Here is a 21,157-nt window from a genome sequence, read left to right on the forward strand (position 1 = left end):
TCGTCTCCTCAGTCTCTCTTCTCCTCAGGAGTGTCTTTCACTCAGAAGCTCTAGGTCGTCTTACCAGAGGCCTTTCCCGAACACTCGACGCAGCGACACCCTCCCTCAAAAGGACACACACATTCGACCCCGTTCTTGCTTGTGCGTTTCTTCACACACATTCAGTTCCGTGTGACGCGGCGATCGTGCCCCTTGTTTCGTCCATCCACGCCCCGGCTCGGTGGCCCCCGCAGAGGTCCGGCGCGCTTAGCTCACCGCCCGGCTCCGGTCACCGCGCCAGCTCCTCGACGCCCGCAGGCACCCGCCGGCCGGGAAGCGAGCCTGCAGCCCTCAGCGCGGCGTCCCTGGCACCCACAGGGCGTCACTCCGCTCGTGCCTCTTCACACCGACCACAGGTCCCGGCCCAGCGCCTCCCGGGTAGTGTCAGCCCGCGGTGGGCACCCCCGGGCGGGCTCGTCAGACAGGCCGGGCGCGAAGGCCAGAGCGGCGGACCGGGCGGACGACGAATGAGGCCCAAGAACTGACCTTTCCCGCAGCGGTTCCCGGGGCAGCGAACTCCCGACACTTCCCCCCGGCTCTGCCCCCTCCCGCGTGCGGCGTCGGCGTCAGGCGACTCGCGCAGGCGCCGTCCAGCTCCGCCGCGCGGCCTTAGGTCCAGGTGGGCCCGGACTCCCGCGGACGTGGCCCCTCGGAAGCGAGAACTTGCCGTGAGACACGGAAGGGCCGCGCCCCTCCCTGGCCTGGTGAGCGAACAGGAACAGGAGAAAAACGAGCCACGCGGGGGCCCCGTCGAAGCAGGAGACACCACCGAGCGGCCGGAGCAGGCGACTGTGTATCTTCCGGACAGAGAACAGCGCGTTTGCGAAGCGGCGACCTGACAGACGGCAAACACGCTACACTGGGCCGGGTCTGATTTTCTCTCTACCCAGATTGATAGAGACTCTGTTGGGGAGAAAATACCCCCCCCCCATTATACAATAATACAAGAAACGAACAAGAATAAACAAGCAGGTTTAATAAAAGAACTCTCTCATGTCTCCACAGGAGACAGCCGTACGGGCAACGCGCCCCACGATGGCCCAAGCCACTTCAGCTAAAGACGTTGGGGCGAGTGTGGGACAGAGGCGGTTCCGGAAGTGACCAGGCCAAGCACCGGAAGGGCTGCCACAGACTCGAGTCTGGGCGCCGCCGCGCCCCACCCCCACCCCCCCACATCCCCCTCCCACACAATTTCTAGTGAGTTAAGAGTCGTCATTCTCCTCCTGGTATGGTGGACAGGGAGTCAGCCTTACGAATGGGCACTTCTCGATGTGAATTGTCCTTACAAGAGGGCACCTTCTCCGTTTTTAGAGCTTCTGCTTTTTCTAACCCCCACCCCCCAATATCCGTTTACTTTGGTGTGGATTATTCTGCTGTCCCTCAATTCTGGTTTTCTTTTTTTAACAGCCCTAGATTCCCTCTTTCTGGTGGTAAGGAGTCTTCTCCCCTGCTGGTAGGGGGAGGGTACGTTTCACATTCGAGACTTCCCCTTCTCGCACTGGCTGTTTCTCAAGTACCTTTAACTAAAAACAAAAGAAAACAAAGCCAGTGTGTCACAGTGGAGTATTTTGGGGTGGCACGTTCTCTGTTCCCCTTCCCATCACCCCCACAGCCTTGAGGAAAGGGTATCTGTAAGCCGGAATTAGTTTTGATCCTCTCTTTCTCTTACAGGCCTTGTCTAATCAGTAAACAGTACCAGCTCTCTCCTCCAAATTTACTGCTGAAAAGAAAAACTACGGGACCCAAAAGTGTCCCTTGGGCTTCCTGCCTGGCTTCCTGCCTGACCCGACTGCAGTTTTGACTTCCCCCAGAAATGCAGCCTTACCCAGTCAGCAGGAACTCTCTCTTTGGCACCACCTTGTCAGTCCGCCACCTGGGCCTCTGCATCCTGTACTGCAAAGCAAAAGAAGGCAATTTGCAGGATAAAACCCTCAGTTTTTCTCCCTAAGGGAAGTGACCTTCCCTGGGACAATCTTTTCTTTTCTTTTGCTAATAACTTACTTATCCCACCCTCCCTCCTGCAAAAGCCTCCCATTTTGTACACCTCACACCATCCCCCAGCTCCCCTATGCTTGCTGGGTAAGACACCACCCAAGGCATGAATTATTTAATAAAGCCAATTGGATTGTTTAAAAAGCAACCACCACAGCAGGCCCCAACTGGCATCACTGAAGGTAAGCCCCCAAATCAGGTAACCAAGACTTAATCCCTAATCTAACTGTGGTTTCACCCTCCATGAATGCTACCTTTGACCAGTCCACAGGGGATTACCTGGTCAATACTAAGGCATTTACTATAGACCCCTTCAGCAACCCTTAGAAGGGCGGCCTTGCCTAAACAATGCATACCCTGATAATAAATTCCTCCCTTCTTTTTTTTTTAAATTTATTTTTTTTTTAAATAAACATATAATGTATTTTTATCCCCAGGGGTACAGGTCTGTGAATGGACAGGTTTACACATTTCTCAGCACTCAATCATAGCACATACCCTCCCCAATGTCCATATCCCCACCACCCTCTCCCGTCCCCCGTCCCCCCAGCAACCCTCAGTCTGTTATTTGAGATTGAGTCTTTTATGGTTTGTCTCCCTCCCAATCCCACCTTCTTTCATTTTTTCTTTTCCTACCCCCCAATCTCCCCACATTACATCTCCACTTCCTAATATCAGGGAGATCATGTGATAGTTGTCTTTCTCCAATTGACTTATTTCGCTAAACATAATACCCTCTAGTTCCATCCATGTCGTCGCAAATGGCAAGATTTCATTTCTTTTGATGGCTGCATAGTATTCCATTGTGTATATATACCACATCTTTATCCATTCATCTGTGGATGGACATCTAGGTTCTTTCCATAGTTTGGCTATTGTGGACATTGCTGCTATAAACATTCAGGCGCACGTGCCCCTTCGGATCACTACGTTTGTATCTTTAGGATATATACCCGGTAGTGCAATCGCTGGGTCATAGGGTAACTCTATTTTCAGTTTTTTTTTTTTTTAAGATTTTGTTTATTTATTTGACAGAGAGAAATCACAAGTAGATGGAGAGGCAGGCAGAGAGAGAGAGAGGGAAGCAGGCTCCCTGCTGAGCAAAGAGCCCGATGCGGGACTCGATTCCAGGATCCTGAGATCATGACCTGAGCCGAAGGCAGCGGCTCAACCCACTGAGCCACCCAGGCGCCCTATTTTCAGTTTTTTGAGGAAGCTTCATGCTGTTTTCCAGAGTGGTTGCACCAGCTTGCATTCCCATCAACAGTGTATGAGGGTTCCCCTCTCTCCGCATCCTCACCAGCATCTGTCATTTCTTGACTTGTTAATTTTAGCCATTCTGACTGGTGTGAGGTGGTATCTCATTGTAGTTTTGATTTGTATTTCCCTGATGATGAGGGAGCAGGAGGCTGGCTGAGGACAAAGCAAAAGCTGGCGCCTTGCACCCCCCCCTTCATCCGCTCCCCTCCATAGGTGTAGCATTCCTCAGGCACCCCTGACTGCCATAAAATGATAAATAGTTAACTTGCTGAGATCACAATCCTACAAGACAGGAGTCTCCCCTGGTTTGCAAATATCCTTGAGATTTACAAACAAAGAAGTTACCTTATCAATAGCCCAAATTCCAAAGACACAGAACTCAGTTTCTCAAGCCTAATGTCATCCTCCCCTCCATAAAAACGGAAGGAGGCGGCACCAACGACGTCTCAAGAATTCTTTCTTTAGTCGTCGGCTCCGAACCTCCTCACCCCACCGAACCTGACTTAGGTTCTGGGACTTCATCACTGATGCCGAGTGATGTGGAGCATTTTTGGCCATCTGGATGTCTTCTTTGCAGAAATGTCTGTTCTTGTCCTCTGCCCATTTCCTGATTGGATTACTCAGCATCCTCCCTTCTTTGTTTAATGCCCTCTCTCTGTGTTTAAAAACCTTTAATTTTCTTTTATTTTTTAAAAATTTAGTTATACAATGCAATATTGATGTCTTTTTGGAATACAGGTGAGGTTTAGCAGGATGAGATCCAGAGCCAACAAGCAAGAAGGAATTGTTGAGGAGTGTTTGGTGCAAAATGGTGGTTTATTAAAACGCAGGGACAGGACCCGTGGGCAGAAAGAGCTGCTGCTTCCGGGTTGTGAGGGGTGGTGATTATATACTAGGGGGTTGGCGAGGTGAGGACAAAGGGGGTGTCCAGAAGGACTGTTGTATGCTAATGAAGACTCTCAGGAAATCGGAGGCCTGGTTATCGTCAAGCCAAGGCCTTTTTCCCCTCTAATGAGGCACTAACAGGAAAACAGTTGGGAGCTTCCTGGAGGAACGTTACATTCCTCCTATCCCACGCCCTTGTCAATGGGCTGCAGGTTTAAAAGAAATTATTTTTATTTCCCTCTGTCTCAGCCTCCCTCAGTTGTATGGAGGGGAGGGTGATGTTAGGGCTTCAGGAATGGAGTTCTGGGTCTCTGGAAATTAGGGTATTGGTAAGAAAGCCTCTTCTTCACAAATCACTAGGACATTTGTAAACTAAGGGAGACTCTGGTCTTGCAAGACTGTGATCTCTACAAGTTAACTGTTTTTCCTTTAGGGCAGCCTGAGGACTGTCACACCTAATGAAGCCAATAAAGGCAATAATCACATGGTTAATTGAGAGTATGTTCCCGGATGAGATGCTATGGGACTCCCATTTCTAGTAGCCTGTAGTACAGAATATAAAATGAATTCCTCTGTGTTAATTAATGTTCATTGTCATCCATTTACTTATGGCTTCTATCTTTTAACTTTATTTCTGACTTCCATAGAATTGTCAATTTCTCCCATTTGGTGTCACTTCTAATCTAGTATGCCTGTCATCTCTGAGTTCATACATGTTGTTGGTAAGTGCATGTTCTAGGAGGACAAATGAGTATAATTCCTGGGACAACAGTGCCTTCCTTCTGGAGTGGTAGGGTTTAGGAATCACCTTTTGAGGGAGGATTTACAAGCAGGCAGTGTAGAGGCCACTTTTAGACAAGAGGCTAGAGCAATGGCAATTTAAGCAAGGCACAAGGGCCCAGGGACTGCAGGGCTGAATGCAGATAGGCTCATTCAGCAGCCCACCTTGCAATAGCCGTAAACCCTAACTAACCAATGTGCTACTTACAGCGAAGCACAGTTAACAAAAAGGGGAATGTTCCATACATCCCATGCCTCCGTCACTCTGCCCTGTAACTACCTGGCGGCAGATGGGCTCTCCTTTGCTGTCCCACCCAGGGCTCTTTCCCAGTGTATGCAGTACATTTCTATCTCTTGTTCTGCCCAGGGTGCATTCTTCACGGCCCATGCTACCTGCCCCCCATCCAATAGGGTCGCCCCACAGATAGGAGCAAATAGAGTGCTTTGCTGTCTTAGTCATTACTGCACCATATTATACAAAACTATGAGAAGTGGGCAAATTCTACTCAGAAATCGAGATATTTAACATTCCCTAAGAATATCAGTCTAGTACCTCTATAAAATTGGACTAAGTTAGTTTAGTGTTGGTGGTTCTAAATGAAGCCAGAATGAATTCTAGTTATATATGTTATGCCTAAGTTTTCGTGTCTGAGAGACCACCAAGGAGCCGACACCGATGCAATCACATGAGGGTTTATTTGACAAGCTTAAGCTTGGGCCCAAGTATACTCGACGCAGCAGAGTAGGGACTTGGACCCCGAACTAGGTTACAGTCCTAGATAGATAAATGATAGAAGACCTATCATTTAGGCATTCCTATTTCTTGATTAAGAAGACCCTCACAATCAACCTCTTAAATGCTCCCTTTACATCTTTATTCCTAAGGGTGTATATAAGGGGATTCAGCATGGGTGCGATGATCCCATAGAAGAGGGACACCATCTTCCCCCGGTCCTTGGAGCTGGGGGATGGCGGTTGTAGGTACATGGAGATCGCAGTGCCGTAAAAACAGTGACACCACAATCAGATGGGAGCCACACGTGCCAAAGACCTTTCTCCGGCCTTCGGCTGACTGGATCCTCAACACTGCTTGGACAATGAAAGCATATGATATAAGGATGAGTATCACGGGTATTAAGAGAAATAGCACACTGATAAAGAACAGTTCCGCCTCGTTGGCTGTAGTGTCTGCACAGGACAACTTGAGCAGGGCAGGGACCTCACAGAAGAAGTGATCCACTTCTCGACGGCCACAAAGCGGCATGTGAAGGGTCCAGGTGGACTGCAGCACTGAGTTGCCGAAGCCACTGAACCAGGATGCTGCTGCCAGCTGGAGGCACAGCCTCTGGTGCATGATAACTGAGTAATGCAGAGGCCGGCAAATAGCTACAAACCTATCGAAAGACATGACGGCCAAGAGAAGACATTCGGTGGAACCCAAGGCCAGGAAAATGAAGAGCTGGGCCACACAGCCACCATAACTGATCACCTTCCTGGTGCTGTATAAATTTACCAGCATCTGTGGAACCGTACTAGTGGTGTAGCAAAGGTCCAGGAGTGACAGATTGGTAAGAAAAAAGTACATGGGGGTATGGAGTTTGGGGTCCAGATGAGACACAAGAATTATTGCCAAATTGCCAAAGATAGTCAAGATGTAGGAAATCAGGAAGACCACAAAGAGCGGGAGCTCCAGCCATGGTCGATCTGAGAAACCCAGGAGGAGGAACTCCCGTGGGACGCTCTCATTCACCTGCCTCATGATCAGTGGTTCAGCTCTTTGTTCCCTGAAGTATAAAAGGTCAGTAAGGTAACAAATGCATATTTATTTACTGCCAGTTGGTTATAATCACTTTGCTAATAATTTATATAAATTACAGACTGATAGTAGGAATAATGTGAAAAGTGTACTGATAAAAATATATCTTTCCAATTTCCATTTCAAAAGTGTTTCTGTGTTTGTAAGTGTCTTTGCAAAATGAATTACAAAATTTTAAAAGCATGTCATCAGTTTCCATGTTCACGGGAGGTATCCTTTGACCTTTTGTTATTTTGCAAGTTGGTTGTTCTCACTTCTACCTTGATACCTAGTCTAAGGTAGAAGTTGACATAGCTCTGGGGCACCTGGGTGGCTCAGTTTGTTAAGCATCGGACTCTTCATTTTGGCTCAGGTCATGATCTCAGGGTCATGTGATGAAGCCCAATGTCAGGCTCTGTGCCCAGAGTCAGCTTGAGATTCTCTCTCTTCCTCTCCTTCTGCCCCTCCCCCAACTCTAAATAAATAAATAAATAAAATCTTTAAAAAAATAAAAAAGTTGGCACAGTTCCTGCCATTGAAATTTATTCTAATGTCTCCTTAATGCCAGTGAGATTCCCTGTTTGTGCAAATTAGTTAAAATTGTTTAAATCTCACTCCTCCCACTCGGAAAAAAATATAGACAGTATCTAGCAAGTTATCAGACACAATTTAAGGAGACATGTCCTTTTACTTTTTAGAAGTTCAGAATTCGTACAGGATTTTTTAATAATAAGGAACGTGAAGTCTGACAGGCCTGGGATCACACCTTGCCCAATTTAGTCACGTTGCCCTTGTTTCTTATCCTTTGATCTTTAGGCTTTTCACTCATAGGGTGAAAATAATGACATTTTTCTAAGTTGTCTTGACGTCAGGCATAGAAACACCCTTCAATCTGGACGCTGACCCCCAGAAACAGAGCAATGTGGATGAAAGAAATTTTAGTGATTCGGGGCCTCTGAGGTGCTCAAAGAGGAATTACGTTTTTTAGATCTCCAGATTTCTTAAGGTTGTCTATTGAAAGCTTCCCATTTCCTCCTTAACCCCCAAACCATCAACCTGACTAACAAGGCTCACATAACCACCTGCTGTGAAGTCCACACGTGGTTTTTAGCGTAGATTGCCTGGCAAGGTGCATGGCCTGGAGAAACACAGACATATTTGGGAAAGGATGGGAGGGATGTGGAAGCTCTGAGATGCTTTGGGCAGAAGCTACTCAGGGCCCTGCATTCCCCATGTGAATATGTCCATTCTACCTGCTAAAAATGACTCATGCCAAAGAGATCTTAACAGGACACTCGAAATTATTTCATTATTTTTATCAATATCGGAATGTAAGTTTTTCATTATTATTCTTGTTCATTAAACTGTTAACAATGTGTATTTTAACTTTTTTTTATGTATTCTAGAGACTATTAGTCCCCCCTCAATATCCCCTCTCTTGGTCTCAGCTGATACACACTCTGGTTCGTGCATGATGTCACATGTGACATCCTCCCAGGCTTTGTGTGGCCAGGGAGGGCACAAGGACATGGAAAGTACTACTGCAGCGGGGAGCACTGGTGTAGAATCGGGAATGACAGCGCTGGGCCAGAAAGCAATCAGGGGAAGAAGTTAGATAGATTCCAGAGCACCAAACTCTTAGACACTTGTTCACTCATTTTTTTGGGGGGGGGCACATTCACTCATCTTCCACACACATAGTAACCCTCAAAGGCTTTATCCACCCTTAAAAGCGTATCTTTAGATTAAATAGTTGTGATATCATTTTGTGTCTTAGATGGGTCCCCCCCCCCCAGGAAAAACACAGTTATTAGATAATATTGCAAGAATGAACACACACACACACACACAAATACTTTGAAACAATCTCAACCATTTCTATATTCCAGGAAACCTAATTCCTCTCATACCAAATTCCTTTTATTATTGTATTTGTTTCCAAAATAAGGCCACATCATTGATCCAATTCCTCTCCTTTTGTTATTGTTGTTGTTAATGTGCTCCGCTCCCAGCGTGGGGCTTGAGCGCAAAACCTCATGCCTGAGAGTGGCTTGCTTTGCTGAGGCAACCAGCCACCCCTGACTCGAGTTTTTTCTATCACTGTTAGATTCTGCCTCCTTCATGAGCCTTTCCCATTTACTGAGCTCCTTCCTTTGACCTTCCAGTGGAATTTTGTGTGTAGCCTGACTGTAACACTTCCCTCTTTCCGGTTTCTTCTTACTTCACATAGCTTGTGCACATCACGTCCTCACATACATTGTACGTGTCACTAGAAGGTCGAGCCTGGAAGCTCCTGCAAGGCAAGCTCAACCTTCGCTCCATCTTAGTGCCCTAGTAGCAACTCACAGCACACTCTAGCCACTGACACAGATGGACACATCAGTCTTCAACCACTTAGGAAGTGCCTCCCCTGCGGACAGAAGTGTGCTAGACCCTGAAGATACAGAGAGACGTCAGAGTTGGCTCTTAGTGTCCAGGAAATGATGGTATTTAGGGGATCTGTGTATGTACGTAAAAATATAGCAACAGGTGTTCATGACTTTATAATTTCCAACACTTAGACTCATCTTTATGCCTAGGAGGTTTTTTTTTTGTTTGTTTTGGGTTTTGTTTGTTTGTTTTTGTTTTTAAATAAGTTTCCCTTGTCATGGTATAATTTTTAAAATATTCTTTACGGAAATCATTTTATTTTGGCATGAGTTCAAATCAAAGGACAACCTCATCAATGCCAAATGGGTTCCAAGGCTTTGTGAACTCAGCATGACCCTTCTTTTGGGATTCTGCCCCTCAGTGTCCACAGTTGGTTCCTCCTCAAAAAGGAAGCTGTTGTGTGTGCGGTCACCAAAACCAGAGGCAGGCCCACAGAGGGTATCAGGATAAATTACGTATCAGTTTATTTTTCCTTCGATTTTCAGATTTTTATTTTTACCTTATTACTTTATTTTGATTTTTATTATTTCTTTCCGCTTTGATTCATATGGGACCCAGTGAAGTGCATGGAGTCAGTGGGCTGTCTTCCAGCTCTGCTCTAAAATCCCTATCCCATGGGGTGCCTGGGTGGCTCAGTGGTTAGGCATCTGCCTTAGGCTCAGGTCATGATTCCAGGGTCCTGGGATCAAGCCGGGCTTCTTGCTGAGTGGGAAGCCTGCATTTCCCTCTCCCACTCCCTCTGCCTGTGTTCCCTCTCTCGCTGTGTCTCTCTCTGTCAAATAAATTAATAAAATCTTTTAAAAAAGAAAAAAAGAAAAAAATTTGCATCCTGTGCTGTGAGAGTAGTAGCAGTATATTTGGAGAAGGAAAATCTGTACAGTTTGATTAGCTAATAGCTAATTGGGGGCTGTCAGACAAAACTTAAATGTAGCCTATGTGATTTCCATGTTGTCTACCATCCTTCTTTCCTGGCTCGGTTCTACACCATTAAGTCTTTTTATTTTTTTATTTTTAATTTTTGTAAAGATTTTTTATCTATTTATTTGGCAGAGGATGCTAAAGCCTCAAGAACACAAAAGAGGTATGAGCTTAGTAACTATGGTGGAAAGTTTAAAAAACAGCATGGGGGTGGTGGGGAGCAGAGCTTCAGAACTTGCCCATCCCCCCTCCAGCAGAGCTGGCCCAGAGCACATATCTATTGCCATTAAAAAGTCCTATAGTTGGTACCTCTTTTTCCCTCTTTGTCATTATGTAACAGACTTTCAGGTGTCTTTAGAATTTTCAGAGAACTGTGTTCTAGATGGTGGTGTTCTATCTTGTTTTGCTGAAAAGCTGCCATTATCAAGGCTTAAACCTCTTGCAATTGATGGCATTTTAAAATTACAAAAAGATTATAAGCATACATGTGATTTTCGGTTTTCTTGCCTAAAAGCTTTTGACTTCGAGGCATCCTCTTTGCTTATTCTCTACGGTTCTGTTTCTGATACTGTTACACACGTGGGAACATTCTACTACGCATCTAAAGGAACAGAAAACAATGAGCAACTCCAGTTTACCTGTGAGAGATTTTTCTTTAAAAACGTGCCTGAATGATCTTATAAGGAGACAAAGATAGTTCTTTCCTAACAATGGACTATTTCATAAGGTGAGGACCTTTTGAGTAAAATAAAGCAATTTCAGTTTACGTTTCCTTTTTAAATGTGTCAAACTACATAGAATCGAATTTTATACAAGTGCATTGCTCTGTCAGGAGTGTTTCCTGATGAATGTAGCCAGGGATACAGACACACAGAGTGAAAACCCGAGAGCAGGACACAGGACACAGGGTTGGCTCACTGCTTATCCTTCAATGGAATGTTTTTAAATATGAAAGTGATTTCTAAATGCCCAGTTTATATCCCCCATAAAAATGTCATTATTCCATTAACGTTTCTATTACCTGGTTTTAGTTTTAGCAGGAAAGACTCAAGTCAGTTCTTACGGTACTAAAGGGTAGATTCCTTTAGGGAAGAATTATTTAAAAATACCTATAACTATAATATATTTCAGATTGCATCAGCAAATTTATTTGCTAGAAAATTGGATTATGATCTGAGGGAGACGTGTGTGTGTGTGTGTGTGTGTGTGTGTGTGTGTGACAGAAGGAGACCCAGTGGGTGAGCTCTGGGTTATTAGTGCATCCCACATCAATGGAAGCTGTAAGGAGCAAAATATACAATACATTCCAAGCTGAACCTCATGAATTGAATTTAAATTTTGCAGTGGGGGACAATTTGGGGGACAAATTTGAAATCAGTCTAGGGAGTTTTTCAACAACAAGAAAGGCAACTGGTTTAAATATCTCAAAATAGCACAACTGGCAGCAAGTATATAATGTTGGAAGTAATTGGGTAATTAACTAAACACAAAAGTTGAGCAGTGCCTGAAACTTGCCTTTCAAAAAATGAAAGAATGGGTTGAAGTGCATCTCATCTTTGTGGCTTTGAATGTTAACTTTATAAACTCTTCTAGCTCACCCGATTTATAAAGCTAAATATAAATTTCAATTCCCAGGAGAATGTTTTACTTAATGAAATGTTTTTATTGCTTGTTTTTTTAAAATTAATATAAAATCGTTTGGTATGCTTCTTAAAATTTTTAGAATATCTTCACGTTTTATAAATGTCTTCTTACCTTCTTTCCTCCCTTAGGATCTTCCTGATGTAGATCATACCTTAGGAAGCCTGGTAGTTCTCTTTCAAGGCCACTGTATATCTTATTTCTGATATACTTTTATTGTCTCAAAATTCATTATTTTCCTGCCCACACACTCCCAACCTCAATCTCACACACTCTCTCCCCAAATGTGTCCATCTCTTTGGTGCTGCTGGGCCAAGAATTCCTCCTGAAACATAACCCCTCTCTAAATGGGATCTCCAACTGACCTCAGCTGAATGAATCCTCCAAGAGGCATTAGGTAATTTGAATTCTAATTCATAGTCTCAAAGTTAGGACTGAAGGATTTGTTAACATTTGAAACAAGCAAACAAAAACCTAGGAAGTCCTTATCTGCATCTCTGAACTTACATGAGATGGGGTCCTGATTGTTTTCCTGTTTATGTTTATTTCCTGTTCACACATCTGTACTGTTCACACATATGGGCATTGTGGCTAATACCCTGAAGATAACTGAGTAGATTACTCTGCTTTTGAGTGAAGCTATATGGGCAGCATCTTGTTACCCACACTTTTGAGTGGCAAATGTCCAACTGGGCAGCAAAACAGAACATTTGATTTTGTGAGATACCAAGGGGACTGGTAAAGAGACCACGTCTGGGTTGAACCCTAAGTTAACAGAAGGAGCATTTTAGAAGCTGCGAGTGGGATATTAGCAAACTTTATTGGTGATCTGCTTAGAATGTCTTCACCCACGGTTTAGAATATTTGCCCAGATGAACACATATCATCATGTCCATTTTAAAACCTGTACTTAGGTTGACTTTATATCTGTCATCTCTTTATTGAATTCTCCCATCCGCTATCTGAGCTTGAACACTCAAAAAGATAAGGTTTAAAAGAGTCTTAGGAGCATCTCTAAAAACCACAATATGGACAGTCTTGAGAAAAGAGGTAACAAGAATTTTAGTCCCAAACCTGCCAGTAAGTCATTGTATAATTGGACAAGTTAATGGCTTTAGATGTCAGTTTTATGTTTTGTAATGTAATGGGATTGATATTTCCCATCAGCATAAAAACTGTTTATTTTTAAGTTCTCTCGAATTATCTCATATGCCTAAAAGATAGGGTTCGAAATATCACATAGACGCTGTCTTCTTGCTGGAGCATGAGGAAGAATATTGAGTGATTTTTCACACAGCTAACACAATGTAGCTTGGCTTAGCATAATTTACAAAGAAGTTTGCTTTAAAAAAAAAAAGTTTTTCCTATTTACAAACAATTAATTTTGCAGGCAGACTGAATTTATGTGTTCAGAGAAGTTACCTGCTCAAGGTCTGAGAGCCAGTAAGTAGGCAACTGAAGATTAGAACTTAAGACTGACCTGTACTAAAGTGATTTCCCATAGAGATTACAAACATATTCAAAATAATATTATATATAAGGGCTTATGGAAGCTAAAGTGGAATGAAGCACATTTTTCGTAGCAGATAATTTGGTCTTTGCTGAGAGGTGAAACACAGTAGTCTATGAAATGAGTGCTTAGAACACTCATATTTTACTAAGTATAAATGATACTATACTTGGTATGTAAGTATATTATAGAATTATGGTAGGCTAATGTATAAGTATATTACTAAGTAATACTAAATAAATTTAGTAATTTTTTAAAAGATTTTGTTTATCTGACAGAGAGAGAGCGCACATGCAGGAGGAGCGGCAGATGGAGGCAGAAGCAGACTCCCCACTGAGCAAGGAACCTGAGGCAGGACTTGATCTGGACCCCAGACCCTGCGATCATGACCTGAGCTGAAGGCAGATACTTAAACGACGGAGCCACCCAGACACCCCAAATTTAGTAATTTTTGGAAATGTATTCTACTTACCTCCATTTTAAGCACTGGAGATAGATTCATTTATTTTTGTGTCCAAGAAGGCTTGAATTCAGATAGAATTAAAGTTCATAGATACAGTGACATCTTCGTAAGTTGTTTAGCTGTGGAACTGGTTTGATGACACTCATTCCGTTTCTTTTAGTTACACTTGGTATAAGTCACGAGTTTCCATTCAGAGTTGACTGAAGAGAAGGACAAAGTATCACACACGACCAGAATGTTTAGGTATCATGTGCCTTGGAATGAGGGCATCAGCTGCTGTTTTCAGAGGGTTTTTTCCTAACCAGTTTTGTAAATAGAATTATGGTGTACTTTGTCTACCAAGATTGGTAAACACTAATCTTTGGTTTCTGGTGGAAATCTCAAACACTGAGTTGTAAAATTCTTCCCCCATAGTTTATAGTAATTAGTCACATACCCAGTGGGGAGAGAGAGAGAGGAGATCTTTGAAGTGATATTTCTCTTTGCTCTCGATTTGCTCAGCAAACTTCCTCTAGGGACCAAATTCTCAACTTTTCCTGAGACAGAAGTAATGACAAGAGGACTACAGTATTCAGAAAAGTTTGGTTTTTTTTTTCTGTTGAATTGGGATTCATTTACTTCCAGCTACTCACTGAGTTCTCTAAAGGCACGCAATTACTTCTATCAGTAAGGAATTCTTTATTCCATGTGTAAATTCTCTAAATAGAACTCCATGTAATTCATATTAAGAAAATTGCCCATTAGCTTGATTTACAATACATTTTACATAAAGTAGTTTTAAAAATTAACATAGAGCCAACATATCCACCTTATCTTTCATGGATTTTAAAACTTCTAGGCTTAACTACTAAGCTCTTCTTCAACTCAAGATTGCATAGATTGTCTTGTAAGATTCAATTTTTTTATGTTGTAATATTTAATCCAGATAATATGTATGTATTATTTATGTACTATAATATGCAGGCTTATTTCAATTTCATTTACAGGTGAATAGATTTGGAAGACATATATTTATAATTCTGAAAAAATATTAGGACCTATTAAATAGACAAAACCCACAAGCTTTTAACAAATTTGAAGGAACCCCCCCACAAGTAACCCCATAGGAAAATGACAAATTATAGAAATTAAAAATGTAGAGATTAAGCAAGTCCAAATGACCAATGTAAGAAAATGTGACCAAGTTCCCAAGTAGAGAAGTGTATATTATAATAGCAATGATAAAACTCTTCATACTCACCAGCCTGGAAGCAAATGGGAATTGAATTCTATTGCTAATAAGAATGAAGGAAAAAGGCTACTCACAGGTTACTGGTGGAAATTCAAAATGTTAAATGTTTTCTGGGGAAAAATATGGCAATGACTCAAAAACTACATATTCTCAAACTTGACACCCCTTGGAATCTCTCTCTCTAATAAAAATCTAACATTGTATTGGGACAAATGGACATTAATGTTTGATATAGAAATGTTTTAATGGCCAGAGATGGAGAAAAATATAGGGTCTTTTGAGAGGACACTCACTAAATCATTTCTATATTCACAGAACGCAATATTCATCCATCTAAAATAAGCAATGGTTCTAACGAATGGTTTGGAGATGTTTTCCTGAGACATTGCTGAATGAGCAGAACAATGCAGAAAAACTCACAGAACATGATTCTAATTTTGTAAAATAATAACTTAGTACACCCTAAATACAATTTTTTTATGTATTGTCTGTAGGAGATTTTATGAGAAAATATGTTTGTTTTCCTCTAGAATAATAACAAATGCTATTTCTCAGATAATTCACATGAGTAGCCTGGAGACAGGCAGAGAACAATTGCTAGAGGAAGAAATGGAGGAAGGGCCTGAAGAAAAACCTGGGGGGAAAAAAATTTTAAATTATGTGTATATTTAAACATTTTTTTAAATTAATAGCAGTGATTATTTCTGGATAAAAATAAGGATGGGGATGGTCAAGGAAAAATTGTACTACTGTATGAATTTTTTACAGTATTTTTCAATAGGCTGGAATTTATTTTTAACAGGCTGTAATTTAAATGAAAAAGTACAGTTTAAAAAGAAAATAAGCAAGGACTAAAGAAAATATAAATAAAAATAAATATTTATTCTGCAGAATGGACCAAGTATATATAAACTGACATTGTCTCAGAAGTCCTTAAACATAGAAATTACCAAGAAAGGCCCACTTATTCAGGTCCTGAAAGTGGGGATGGATCTGCTGAATTTATCATCCAAACAGATGCCCAGCTGTCCTTTGAAAGGATTATTTCCTCAATAATCCTATGATTATTGCTATTCAATAGATTAGAGCAATTCATTATCTCTATAGATATGTGGACATTGAAACAAACTTGAAAAGGTTCACACAGAATGTGTTAGGAAACTGAATGCATTATTGAAAGTCCCACTTTTGTTCATTTTTGCTTTATTTTTCCTCTGGCACTGTTACCCAGAGTTACATGCCTCCCTTCTTACAATGAGGACCCTTTTTTTCAGGAACCCACTTATTCGGATAGCTCTCTTCTTTTGCTTGGAAAGAACTTCTGGAAAACTTTATGTGTTATATTATTCTCTGACCACCTAATTTTTTTTTAAATGGAAGATGTATTGTACAGTTGGTCCTTGAACAATGCAGGAGGTCAGAGGTGCCACCCCTGTGCAGTCAAAAATCCATGCAAAACTTACCCCCTCCCCAATGTAATCACTAATAGCCCACTGTTGACCAGAAGCCTTACTGATAACATAAATAGTCCATTAACACATATTTTGTATGTCATATGTATTACATACTATAGTCTTACAATAAAGCTGGCAAAAAGAAAATGCTAGAAAAATCGTAATAAGGAGAATATATATTTACGGGACTGTACCATATTTACCGAAAAAGAACTTGTGGATAAGTGGACCCCACACATTTCACATCCATGTTGTTCCACAGTCACCAGTTTTAGAAATAACTATAGTTGCAACAAGATTAAGGACTTCCTAGCATCCTAATTGCTAGACGTTGTTTATAAGTCATCTGTGCACAGCGCTAGATGTTATATATTTTAAAACTTACAAGTTCATAATAGCTTCGGATGATGTTATCTTCCCACAAACAAGGCTCACTTTTGTTTTGTGAGGTAGAGTGGGACGTTGAGCACATTCATCCTGGTGGGGCCCAAGCGGAGTCAAGACAGAGCTGCCATATTGGAAAAGTTTGGGGTTTTTTTTTTTGTTTGTTTTGTTTTTTAGATTTTATTTATTTGAGAGAAAACAAGTGCAAGCATGAGGAGGGGGAGTGAGAGGGGTAGGTGCAGAAGGAGAGGAAAAAGCAGACTCCCCATTTTGCAGGGTGGGACTCGGTCCCAGGACCCTGGGATGATGACCTGAGCTGAAGGCAGATGCTTAACCCACTGAGCCACCCAGTTGCCCCTCATTATCCCTGTTCTTATGGATAACAGGTCTTTCTTTTTTTTTTTTTTTAATTTTTATATATTTCTTTTCAGTGTAACAGAATTCATTGTTTATGCACCACACCCAGTGCTCCATGCAATATGTGCCCTCCATAATACCCACCACCAGGCTCACCCAACATCCCACCCCCAACCCCTTCAAAACCCTCAGATTGTTTTTCAAAGTCCATAGTCCCATGCTTCATCTCCCCCTCCAATTTCCCCCAAGTCCGTTCTCCTCTCCATCTCCCCATGTCCTCCATGTTACTTCTTATGCTCCACAAATAAGTGAAACCATTTGATAATTGACTCTCTCTGCTTGACTTATTTCACTCAGCATAATCTCTTCCAGTCTCGTCCATGTTGATATAAAAGTTGGGTACTCATCCTTTCTGATGGAGGCATAATACTCTATAGTGTATATGGACCATATCTTATCCATTTGTCCATGGAAGGGCATCTTGGTTCTTTCCACAGTTTGGCGACTGTGGCCATTGCTGCTATGAACATTGGGGTACAGATGGCCCTTCTTTTCAGTACATCTATATCTTTGGGGTAAATACCCAGTAGTACAATTGCTGGGTCATAGGGAAGTTCTATTTTTAATTTCTTGAGGAATCTCCACACTGTTCTCCAAAGCGGCTGCACCAATTTGCATTCCCACCAACAGTGGAGGAGGGTTCCCCTTTATCCACATCCTCTCCCACACGTGTTGTTTACTGTGTGGGAGAGGATGCTAATTTTGGCCATTCTAGCTGGTGTAAGGTGGTATCTCAGTGTGGTTTTAATTTGAATCTCCCTGATGGCTAGTGATGATGAACATTTTCTCATGCTTCTGATAGTCATTTGTGTGTCTTCATTGGAGAAGTGTCTGTTCATATCTTCTGCCCATTTTTTGACATGATTATCTGTTTTTTGTGTGTTGAGTTTGAGAAGTTCTTTATAGATCCTGGATATCAGCCTTTTGTCTGTACTGCCATTTGTGAATATCTTCTCCCATTCCGTGGGTTGCCTCTTTGTTTTGTTGACTGTTTCCTTTGCTGTGCAGAAGCTTTTGATCTTGATGTAGTCCCAAAAATTCATTTTCACTTTATAACACATCTTTCAACTGAGAGACTAGTAGAATAGCCTCAGGGTTAGTCTTAAACTCTGAATTTACTCCTCAGTACCCTAAGACTGTTGAAAATTCACCTGTGATTTTCCACAGTGTTGGACAAACCTTTTAAATTTCCTTCCCTTCTTAACTTAAAGGCTTGCCAAATGCCTTGGGGGAAAAACTGCCTTGTATTTCAGGCCCTTGATTCATTTTTGTCACACTAGCTAAAGAATGACGAATTTCTGGGTTTTCCCTTTATTCCCTACTGTCAGTTCTTTTACCAGCTAAAGGTAAGTTATTAGCTTCTTCCCCGCATCAAGAATCAGCATAGTCCCCAGGGAAAAAGGCAACCTCAGCTCCCTTCACACTTCTTCATTCCATGGAATATTAAACTGAATACCTATTCACTTCTTTGTTTTTGTTGCTTTAGTAGCTCTCTGATATTTTATACAAATGATTTTCTGTATTTATTATGGATTTTCTAGTTCTTGACTTCTGAAAACTACTCCCTCTTGCCTGGAAGTAGAACTCTTGACTCAGATTTGAGCTAAATTTGTAACAAACAGCACAGTTTTGCTGTTGCAGTTGGCTTCCAGGGAATGTCAGAAGAGGATTTAGCATGAAACCGATAAAATTTGATCTTTGTAAGTCCCTTACCAGCACAGGCATGCACCTTCCAAGACTCTGAGAAGGATCCTAGCAATATGTGCCCATAAACAAAGTATTTTTGTAAAATTTCTCCCCCAAATCTTTATTTTTATATATTATATATAAATATTATAAAACTATTAGACCTAATTAGTTAAGAATTAGTTAAGGCACTCTCATTTCCACTCTAACTTCCCTCTTGAGGCAGGAGGAAAGGGAAAGTAAGGAGACAAGTTGACCAAAGTACAGCCATTTGGGTTTTAGGCTGACCCTGACCTGAAAGTCAGCAGGTCATAAAAAATGTCACAAGGTGTCACTTAGGGAAAACCATAAGACCCCACTCCCTCAGATAGGAAAAGCCCCAAAGCTGGACCTTCTTAAAATTGCTCCTTGTGGGTAATTCCACAACCCTAAGGGAAGGGGAAAACCACCCAATATAATGAGAAACCAACGTTAAAGAGTAATCCCTTCCATATACAATCAGCTAATTTTTAAAAACTTATAAAACCCTTTGTTACAGGCAAAGGGGGCTTCCCTTCTCTCTTTCTCTGGGAGGAAGACCAATACTTGGTCTGTGAAATAGCTCCTTTCTTCCCTCTAAATAAATCTTTGTCCCTTTTTCTATAGGACTTGTCCTTGAATTCTTTCTCACACCGAGTGAGGAACCCTCTTGGCCATGGGTCTGGGGCCCTGCCCCTCGGGGCCTCAGCCCGGCTGACAGGCTCCGACATAATTCTCATGCCAACTGCTAATGACATAACTGGGAGGCTGTCCTTCACCTGGCTAAAAGAAAGCTGGTTTAGGGATGTGTTCTGTGGCTCCCTGTCACTCGCATGTGCAGGCTGGTGTTTGGCCTCCTGGTGTAGGTCACACGCAGACTTCGGACTCTGCTGACTCACCAGCACCGTGCTGTAGGGTGCAGGCAGGGTGTGAAGGTTCCTGAGGAGGCCTGATCACCTGAGGAAGCCATGACACCTCCAGGATACCAGCACTGGGTCACTGTAAGGACTCTCCCTCAACAAGGGGTGTGTTTCCAGAGCTGTAAAAGAGAATCCTAATACAAATGAATCCAAAGAAATTTTCAGAGTTGATAAAGCTCGGCCGTCATTTGGAAAGACGTTTTGCAATAGTCAAGTAAAACACGTGAGAAATTATAGATCCCTGAGGCATAGTAACAGAGAGCACCTTCCGTTGTCATCTTTGAATTTGTTTATTACTATTTTTTAAAGATTTTATTTATTTGAGAGAGCAGAGCGAGAGAGCATGAGCAGGGGGGAGGAGCAGAGGGAGAAGCAGACTCCCTGCTGAGCAGGGGCACCCTCCCCAACACCCCCAACCCCCATGGGGGGGCTCAATCACAGGACCCTGAGATCTGATGCTTAACCCTCTGAACCACCCAGGCACCTCTGAATTTGTTTATTAGAAAACAACTACAGAAAAGCTGTCAGGCAAAATAATTCATAAAATCTGGAAAAAGCAAAAAACTGTAAGTCTGAGTACAGAAATCATTGAAATTATGTTTCCTCAGATAAAATATGAATAGAAATAGTGAATAGGATCTTGATTTTTATTTTTTAACAGAAAGACATGAACCAAAGAGCATATTTGAAAGTGATTTGAATTCTTAGTATTTAGAGAAAATTTTGACATCATTGAAACTAATGTAAAAGTGGCAAAATGTCACTATAATATATACATGGGATATCAATGAGAAAATGATCAATGAAGTGCTATTATGTTATGTTATTCACAAGAAAACTTGAAATACCCCCCCAAATCTTACAAAACACGTAAAAATGGAAACGAACACAAGTTTTCCCCAAATGAAGAACAATATTAAATATTTATAAGCCTTCCTGCTAGTTGTGAAAGCAATAGAGTTGGAAGCAATAGAAAATTTCTAAATATTTGTATTAACTTATAACAAATAAAATTTGACCAACCATGCCATGCTGAAGGAGAGATTCACTTATCTCTCTATTCTCTCTATAGGAAATTGTAACGTGAAATTATTTTTACGCACACAAAAAATGGAAAAGTAACTAAGGAATTCTCAACCACAAAGTAGGAACAGAGAGCATAGATGTGTATCAGGCAGTTAACTTTATTTATTTTTATTTTTTTGAAAGATTTTATTTTACAGAAAGAGAGAGAGAGATCACAAGTAAGCAGAGAGCAGGTGGGTTGGCGGGGAGTGGGAAGAAGCAGGCTCCCCACTGAACAGAGAGCCTGATGTGGGGCTCAATCCCAGGAC

At 41.9% G+C, this 21,157-nt stretch overlaps 1 protein-coding gene across 1 annotated transcript; it reads right to left on the minus strand.

Annotated features, from left to right (window-relative positions):
- Positions 1–5,772: 5,772 nt before the first annotated feature.
- Positions 5,773–6,715, minus strand: LOC101690473 (olfactory receptor 2B2). Its single transcript, XM_004781520.2, is given in 2 exon segments — positions 5,773–5,964; positions 5,966–6,715. Coding segments are annotated over 2 exon segments (942 nt in total).
- Positions 6,716–21,157: the final 14,442 nt, after the last annotated feature.

Source organism: Mustela putorius, unplaced genomic scaffold (genome assembly GCF_011764305.1).
Source record: "Mustela putorius furo isolate JIRA1106 unplaced genomic scaffold, ASM1176430v1.1 tig00000594_pilon_pilon_pilon, whole genome shotgun sequence".
Classification (NCBI taxonomy): Eukaryota; Metazoa; Chordata; class Mammalia; order Carnivora; family Mustelidae; genus Mustela; species Mustela putorius.